Source organism: Mesoplodon bidens (assembly GCF_964165515.1).
Source record: "Mesoplodon bidens genome assembly, chromosome: 15".
Lineage (NCBI taxonomy): Eukaryota > Metazoa > Chordata > Mammalia > Artiodactyla > Ziphiidae > Mesoplodon > Mesoplodon bidens.
Window position 1 is genome coordinate 87,255,753 of NC_138171.1, and position 8,866 is coordinate 87,264,618.

An 8,866-nucleotide genomic window follows, 5' to 3' on the forward strand; every position below is an offset into this window, starting at 1 on the left:
TGAGCCGGCGTCACCTGCCACCACGGGCCGCCCGGTGCCCTGGGCCAGGCCTCCCACTCCTCCTGTCCGGTGGGGCCCGGCATGGGGCTCTGGGGAGGCGTCGGGGCCTTGGCCGTCTTGGCACGGGGGAGGTGCCAACCTGAGCACGTGGCTCTTTCAGCATCGCAGCTGACTTCCTGCCCACGTTCATGTACTGCCTGGGCAGCCGGGACTTTGAAGTAGCGCAGACGGCCCTCCGGAACCTGCCGGAGTACACCCTCCTCTGCCAGGGTGAGTCTGCCCCGACCCCACCCACCCAGGCCCTGGTGACCCCGGAGGCCTTGGTACCCGGGGCCGGGCTCTCGGGCAAAGACCAGAGGCTCCACTTCTGAGGGCTGCCTGATGACCTGGCTGCCGCGACCAGGATGTCAGGGCCGTGCAGCCTGACAGGGTCTTCGTCTGTCCCCAGAGCATGCAGCCGTGCTGCTGCACCGGGCCTTCCTGGTGGGCATGTATGGCCAAATGGATACCAGCGCCCAGATCTCTGAGGCCCTGAGGATCCTGCACATGGAGGCTGTGATGTGAGCCCGGGCCGCAGCCCGACTGCACACCTGGTCCACTGGTGGTCTCCTCCGGGAGCACCAAGCAGGCAGGGCCAGCACTCAGAGCCCACCCTCAGCCGCCCCTGGCCAGCAGTGCGGGGGCCATCTGCCCCGGAGGCTGTCCCGCCTGCGGAGTGACGGGGGCACAGCCCAGCTGGGAGGGGATGCTGACATCCTAGCAAGTCGAGGCGAGGGGCTGGGTTCAAATGAAACGTTTTGAACTCCTTGATGCTGCTGCCTGTGTAGTTTGCCTCCTTGGAGACCCTGGGAGTGAGTGGGACCTGGGAGCTTGGAGCCCTGCCCCCACGGCCCGTCCAGCCTGCCTGCTCCTGGGTGGGCACGTGGTGGTGTCCATCTGGAGACAGGAGGGCGCCTGCCTGCTGGGCACAGTCTCGGCCCTTCCTCCAGGCAGCATCGGGGGAGAGCTAACAGTGCCCGGGCGCCCCCTGCCCCTGAGCTCTCTGCCCACGGGCTCGGCCTCGTCAACTCCCGGAGGGAGCAGGGCTCACTGGGGGTCGGCAGAGCAGTCTTCTCTCCCACCCCAGAAAGGACCTCAGCTCCCCGAGACCCTCAGCTTCGGGCATCGCTCCAGGAAGCCCCCGCGTGCTGGCCGCGGGGTGAGGGCTGGCGCAGTGCAGCCACTGAGGGGCGCATCCCCTGCGGAGCTGCAGTGCTGGGGCAGGGGACGGGGGCTGGGCTCTGCCTGAGAACTTGGCCTGGGGACTCTGAGGGCAGGGGGCAGTGCTCCCTCTAGTGAGGGCCCCGGGGCCCCCCCAGGCGGCACTGGTTTCTCCAGGCCAGTGTCCTCGTTTCTGGGGCCAGTGCCGTCCCAGCCCCATCCAGGCTCGACGCAGATGGCGTCCCGCCCATCCCTCCCATTGCTCCCGTTGGCGCCCAGTGCTTGGCAGAGCCCCAGTCTCCCCGATGGCCCCTGGGTTCCGGTGCGTGACCCCCTCCTCCTTCCGCAGTGTCCCCGTCTGCCTGGCTCCTGCTCAGCTGGGGCCACCAGGGGGCGCTGAGGCTAAAGACAGACCCAGGCTCTTCAGTCCGGCCTGCTTGAGGCTGGACAGACCCTTGTGGGGTGGGGGGTGGTCACTGCTTCCATGCCCACCAGGGACAGGGCTGTGCCCCTAGCCCCACAGGCCCCTGGTCGGCCACGGCCTTGCCAGCCTCTCTTCTCCCCATCCTTGCTTCTCACCAGCCTCCCTGCTCCCCTGAGCCCCTGATGGGTCGGCCACCACGCCACTGCCCGTGCGACAGCCCTTCAGTATCCAGATCCTGCCCGTTCCTTGGTGGAGCCCCAGGATCCCCTGTCCCATCTGCCTTGTTTCTTGGCCCCCGTTGTGTGGCTCTTGCTCAGAGGCACGTGGAACTGGCCTTTGGCAGCTCCTGCCCCACTGCAGTCCCTGCAGAGAGGGACATGGAGCTGAAGGGCCCCCTCCTGCCTCCTGCCCTGGGTGCCCTACCAGGAAGTGCCGTGCCACTGGTAGGATGCCACGGTCCTGCCCGTCTGGGCTTGGGTGACAGCTGCTGGGACACCTGCACGCCCCAAAGTGCCACTGCCTCGCCCAGAGCTAGGGGAGCCCAGGCCCCCTGGGGTTTGGGAGGATGGAGGCTGGGGCAGTTCACCCATGATGCTGGGCTGCGTGAGGGCCCAGCAGGCAGCGAGGCAGGCTCTGGGAGAGCCCTTGGACCACCCTCCTGCCCAGTCCCACCAATGTCAGGGCCGGGGCCTGGCTCTGGGGGAGCGGGGATTCCAACCACCCTCCACTTTCATCTTTCTGCGGGCAAAGGCAGACATCCTGGCAGGGCTTCAGGTGGGTGGCTGGTGCACGGGCGGTACCCACGGAACCTGCGCTTGCCAGCCTGGGCGCTGCAGCATTGCCTGGCAGGTGGGGGCGGGGGCAGCGGGACCCTTGGGGACGGCCCGTGGGAATGGGCGGTGGTGCGTGGAGGGTGCGGGCAGGGCGGGTGTGCAGGGCAGCGCTCCTTGGATGGTCCCCGTTGGCAGGGACACCACCCAGCCAGCTCCATTTTACACAGGTGTGCCCAGCCCCGGGCCTTGGGGAGAAGGGGCCCAGGGGGCCCAGTGGATGGCGGGCAGGGGCGTGTGTGTGCACGTGTGTGGGGTGAGTGTGGGCTTGTGGAGGCCGGGTGAGCCCCCCTCGGGCTCAAGGCCACCTGACCTGCTCCTGTCTACACAGCGTGAATGGGGAGCTGGAGTGCCAGCTCCCTGTGTGGGCCTGAACCCGGAGCCTGTGCCCCGCAGAGCGCCATGGGGCTTGGCTCCTGAGCGGGGAGGCCCAAGGTACAGGAGCACGGCCAGGTAGAACCTTCTGAATCCCAACTCTTCTGCCTCAGCTCAGCACCCAGCCACGTCCACTGTGAAGCCCAAGCTTGCCACGTTCTCTCCTGCCACAGGGCCTTTGCACGGGGCCTTTGCTCTCCCCCTCACTGCCCCCTGTGCCAGCTCCCACTCCATCAGCTCTCAGCTCCTGTGGCACCTCCTCCAGGAAGGCTTCTGGCACCCAGGGTCAGGTGCCTTCTCCCTGCAGGTGCTGTGTGTTCTCAGTTTGTCGCTCTATGCCACACTGGGAGGTGGGGGCTCTGGCTGGGTGGTTGGAGTTGTCTATCCAGCCAGGGTCTGCCTGGCCTGGGGTGTGCAGAGCAGGTGAGGGAGGAAGCGAAGTCCAGTCTCCTCCAAGAGCCCAAAGCCCCGGAGGGAGCCGGGGTGGGGTCGGGCCGGGGGGCTGGGGCAAAGACGTGAGGTCAGCCCGTGTGTCCCACCCCAGCCCCCAGCCCCGGGCTCTCCACGGGGGCTGCTCTGGCCTGGCTCGCAGCCTGCGAGGCCTGGGAAGTTGACCCATCCAAGGTCAGGTTGGGGAAGGGGCTCCTCGAGTATCAGGAAGGAGGAGAGGTGGAGGGGCGGGGCAGAGCCCACCTGGGCTCCTGTCTTGGCACCTGACGCTGGCAGCTGAGCTCCCCTCTCTGGGCCTCAGCCTCCCTCTTGTTAAGAGGGGCTGTGCTCACCCACTGACAAGAAAATAAGACGTCCCGCCGAACCCCACAGTCCCCTTGGCTCTGGGGGAGGGGAGGCCCCCCCAGGGAGGATCAAAGGGGACCCCGTCAACCAGCTTCTGCAGGTGGAGAAGGGTGGGACAAGGAGCAGCGTTGCCATGGTGATGAGCTCGCCTGTTTCCTTCACGTTCAGTCCTGGGAAGGGGTGAACCCTGACCTTCAAACAGGCCAGACAGCCAGCAGCCGGGCAGAGGGCCAGAGAGGCGTGGGCAGCTGGGGCCCCAGGGCCACCAGGTCTCCCCACAAGGGTTCCCAGCACTAGGGCCCCCACGTTCACCCTGGGAGGGCTGGCTTATGGCCCCAATTCACAGATGAGGGCAGTAAGGGCTACCCAGTTAGTTGTCCAAGGTCACATGGGGTAGAACTGCCCAGGGGTTCCTGAACCAGGACCCTCCCCTCTCCCCTGTTTCTTCCCTCAGAGCCACTTAAAACTCTGACCCAGGCCGCGGTGGGGTTACTTCTGGTGTCGTGGCAGGGAGGGTTGTGGCTTGAGGGCCCTCCCAGGGCCTGCCCGCCCCATCCCTCCCTGGGGGAGGAGGACAGGCAGAACTGGAGTCCAGGTCTCACCCTGGAGCCCTCTCCCCAGTCCAGGCCCAGGCTGGGCCCCTAGGGGGACCAGAGGTCAGACTCCACAAGGCTCGTGCCTGGGGGAATTGGGAAGGGCTATTTCAAGAAGGTGGAGGGTCGAGTAGGAGCTTGAGGATGAAGTAGGAGTTGGAGGGTGAGCAGGAGTTTTCCAGGTGAGGACTCAGCTTGTCAGCTTACATCAGGGCACAGAGCTCTCGTCACGTATGGGTGGTGAGCCCACAACCCTGGTCTGTCTGTGGCCTCTGGGTATGAAGTGTGGCCTGGAGGGGACTGTGGGGCTCAGCGGGAGTTTGTCCAGTGAGTGGTCACAGGCCACATGCAGGGAGAGGAGCGGGACTTCTGGCTGCAGAGCCCAGGGCCCCACTGACCCCTGTGATGGAGGAAGCAGCTGCTGACTGCCACCTGCTTGGCACACCTGGGCCAGACTCCTGGGGGCCTCCCGAGACGCTGGGTCTTGACCCTTGGACCCCTTCATCCTGGGTCCACATCACAGACGGCACCCCAGGCGCCCACAGGCCAGAGCGTGAGCCAGGAGAGCCTTTGGGATGGCAAAGCACATGGCGGCAGGAGGTGGGGGGCTGCCGGGTCAGAGGCCAGAGTGCAGGTCCCCCGCCCCAGGGCACCCACCCTGGGTCCCCCCACTCCGGGCGCCCTCACCCTGAGTCTCTGTGTTCCACCCCTGGAGTCCGCCAGTCCTCCTTTCAAGGCCAGGGGCAGCCTTGTCTGACCTCTCACCCCCAGACCTGGGGCAGGCAACTCTGGAGGCACCCCAGGGCTCTGAGGCCAGCCCAGCGCTCGCTGACTATGGCCTTGGGGAAACCACTCGCCTCTGCTTCCACATCTGTAAAAGGGGTGTGAAAATAACGCCTGAGTCTCAGGGGACCGTGAGCACGGAGGAAGTGCTCAGTGAAGGGTGTCTGTCATTGTGACCTGCTTTATGAACAGAGAGGCGCTGTGATCTGGCCAAGGACACACAGCTACTGGAGGCAGGGCCAGGCTTCCTTCTGCTCCATGGCGCCCCTGCCAGCCCCCGCGTGCTGGTAATGGGACAGGAGGGCCAGGCCCCATTACAAGGGGTTCCTATAAATGGCGTGAGAAGGATTAATAATGTATATTTAACACATCGTCATGGTAGCCAAAAATGATCTATAAATGTGTGGTAAATGTTTTATAATGTTTTTGTAACCCGTTATAAATGATAAATGGCAGACTATAGATGCCGGATCAAATATTTATAACGCATTGTGTGCAGCGTTGGGCTGCTACAGTTCGGGAAAGCCATTAATAATAAAGTGGATGGAAATGTAAAAGTTACCGACATGCCCAGCAAAGCCATTTATAATGAAATGTAAAATTTGGCTGTTGGAAGCAACCCACGAGCCCTAGCCGAAGCACCGGCCAGGTTCCCCTGGAGCCCGGGGAAGGAGTGGGTTGTGAATTATTTGTGAGGTGTTCGGACTAGAATGTATACTATCCATAGCACGCTGTATAAATATGCAGAAGGCAGCATGCATTATTCATTGGGCCTAATTAATTAATGGGTGGCCCCTTAAAATGGGGTGTCGCAGCTTCCAGCTCCCTCCTGCCTGGGGTGCGGGCATCCACAGCCGCCTGCGTGAGCCATCGGCTGACCCAATCATGGCCTTGGGAACTGGGGAATGAGGGGACGCCCCTTGTATGCTCTGTTGTGAAGCCAGTGTGACCCCCCAAGGTGGTTCCGCTGCAGGCGGCAAGGGGCTGGCATCCCTCTGGGGGGCTCTGCTTACCACCCTCCAGCATCCGTCTCTCACAGCCACAGTGGCCATGAAACTTAATTGTTTTTCATGGATCGAGCTTGAGGAAAGCCAAACCTAGATAGCGCTACTTGCCTTTTTCACTTACTTATTAAAGGTGAGGTGCTCAGGGTGCGATGGTGACGTGAATGATATTCTTAACTAGTCCAGACCAATCAATGTAAAGACAGGCAGCATCGATCACAATTACCTGGCTAGGTAATACTGTGACTGCGGCAGGGAGCCACATTTCCACAGCTCAGCCGGTGCTACTGGGGATGAGGGCCCCCACCTTGCTGTGAAGGCTCAGAGAAGTGAGGGTGACAGGGCAAAGCTGCTGAGCAAGGCTGCCAACCCGGACCTGCCCGCTGGAGCCCAAGCATGCCTTTTGCACAAGCCAGGGCTCCCGGTTCTGTTGTGTGTGGCACTCGTTTCCTGAGACGCCCCTGCAGCAGAGGTTCTGTGGGCAAGTCAGTTTGGGAACCCCTGTGTAGTGTGGCTGCTCCCTTGGGAGTCATGGTGCACGGCAGGGGATGAAGGCTCTGAGAAGTCCTGGGGGAAGGGCCGCATGGGTGGATGCCGCCCCCTTTTTTCTCTCGCCCCCCCACTGCCTTTCCTGGTTTCCGTGCTCTGCCTTGAAGGCTCAGGGCACCGCCAGGTCTGCTGTGTTTGGACAGGCGCCTCCGACTATGTTCCAGCTCAGGCTATCAGCCTTGGTCAAATCTGTTACTTGGGGTTCAATCTACCAGTTAAAGGGTCTACAGACGCCACCCCACCACTCCAAGTTGTCGTGCCCATTCCCACCACCAAGAACCATCCTGGGGCCCAGTAGGCGTTGCATCCTCCAGGAGCTGGCTTTTTGGATGCCAATTAGTGCTGCCCTGGTCCGGATTGTCCCTGGGTCCCCAGCAATGTCCTTGCCAGCCTTCCTCCCGGGGAGGGGCCCCCATCACCACCGAGGGGTCTGAACATGTGCTGGAAAGCAGGAGGGGGGCGGGAATTGAGACCACCTGGCCTGGAAGTTCCGACCCAGACGAGGGTGGCCGCTCGGGCAGGGCAGTGGCCTGGGCTGACCTGGGTTCCTCAGGCCCTCCACTATGCCGGGTCCTAGGTCCCAGCTCTGCCTGGCGGATCCACTAGTCTCTCCTCAGAACCTAATTTTCTTGAGCTGCAGGATGGGTAGGGTCAACCCACTTTTAAAGAGTGGCTTTAAGCATTAAGTGAGAAAATGGGTGTGAAAATGCTAGAAGCCCTTCCCGACCCTTTCTCCAGCCGCACCGCGCCTCCTGCCCAGTCCCTCCATTCCCCGGACACTCCTCTGTGACTTCGTTCCTGCTGCAGGGCCTCTGCCTGGGACACTCTTCCCTTTCCTCTGTGACAAGCCAATTCCCACTTACCCTTCAGGTCTCAGTTCTCATGTCCCCTCCCCAGGGAAGCCATCTCCGGCCTCTGGACCAAGACAAGGGCCCCTTCTTCACCATCTAATGGCATTGTGTGTCCCTTGGAGCACTGTCACGGGCAATTGTGCGTTTATCTGTGTATGTGTATCAGTCAGGGTAAGAATGCTAGCTGCTGTAACAAACAGGTCCCAAAGTTCCAGCAACTGGACCCAGCCTGCATTTCTCACTCACCCAGAGGCCAATCTGGATGTCCCTGGTCAGTGATGACCTTCTGCCTGACCCTGCAGTGTCCAAGCTCGTCCACCTGTGGCCCCATCATCTAGTAGGTCCTTTGCCTCCATCCAGCAGACCGGGGAAGATTTAGAGTGTGAGGTGCATCCATCACCTCCATTGGCCAGAACTCAGCCACAGCAGCCCCACTGACCTGCAAGGGAGGCTGGAAACATCAGACCAGGCATAGGAAATGGCAAGTGCTGAGGTCCTGGGGCAGTCGTAGGAGGGGAGATGGGAGAGGTAACAATGGCCCATGCTGAGGACAGTGCTTTCCTTGTGAGGAGGAGGGGCTGGAGAAGTGGCAGGGCAAGTTCTGGCTCCCGTGATCATCAAAGATTTTGTGTTGAGAATAGACTGCAGGTGGCAAGCCAGAGGCAGAGCCATGGTTGGAAGATTCCTGTAGAAACCCAGGCTCACACCAGCTGGTGGCTGGGGAGGTGGTAGCAGTGGTCAGCTTCCTGCAGGACGGGATGTGGGCAGTGAGAGGACAGGGGCCAAGGGGCTCGCCCAGGCTTGTGGCCCCAGCAGCTGGCAGGACGCCATGGGTCGGCTGTGGGTGGGGCTGGTTGGGGGTCTGGGAGGACCAGGAGTGGCTGAGTGCAGGAGGCAAGAGGGGTGGAGGCTCTGAGGCCAGCAGGGCAGGGCAGGCCAGGGAGCAGCTGGAGATGTGATAAGGGGCCCGGATGGACTTCATTCAGAGCGCTGCAGAGGCCAAGCAAGGAAGGGCTTGTCCAACTGGCTTTCTAGAAAGATCCCTCGGCTGCTGGGGAGGGGTGGACTACGGTGGCCAGAGGGCAGGAGGGAGCTGAGGGAGACTGGCCAGTGGCCAGGGGCAAAATGTTGGTGGCCGCAGTGGGGAGAAGTGGGCAGGCTGGGGGTGTCCTGGATTGGGGGGCCCTGGAGAGGAGCAGGGCCGGCAGAGGACGTGCTGTGTGTGAGGTGCTGATGGGGACACCACCACAAATGCCGCCTCCCAAGTCACTGTCCCCAGAGGCGGCCACGTGGTGGCCAGTGGGGGCAAGCGTGCAGCTTAAACTCCTCAGAATCAGCTCTGGCCGCCACCCCCTCTTCCTTCTGAGCCCCCAGCCCTGTCTGCCTCTTGTCCAGCCCTGTGACCACCGCCCCCCCCACCTTCTTGACCTTGGCCTTACCCGACCTCACCGGCTTTTCCAGT

General features: G+C 62.5%; 1 protein-coding gene across 3 annotated transcripts in view; it reads left to right on the top strand.

The window, feature by feature from the left end:
- INTS1 (integrator complex subunit 1) overlaps positions 1 to 810 on the top strand; it is a 29,463-nt gene extending 28,653 nt beyond the window's left edge. For all 3 annotated transcript variants that reach the window (XM_081255864.1, XM_081255866.1, XM_081255865.1), the window contains exons 46-47: positions 161 to 270; positions 449 to 810. In XM_081255864.1, coding sequence (XP_081111990.1) covers positions 161 to 270; positions 449 to 564 — 226 coding nt within the window. In that variant the 3' untranslated portion in view covers positions 565 to 810. The remainder of the gene's footprint in view (positions 1 to 160; positions 271 to 448) is intronic.
- The last annotated feature ends 8,056 nt before the right edge of the window (positions 811 to 8,866 follow it).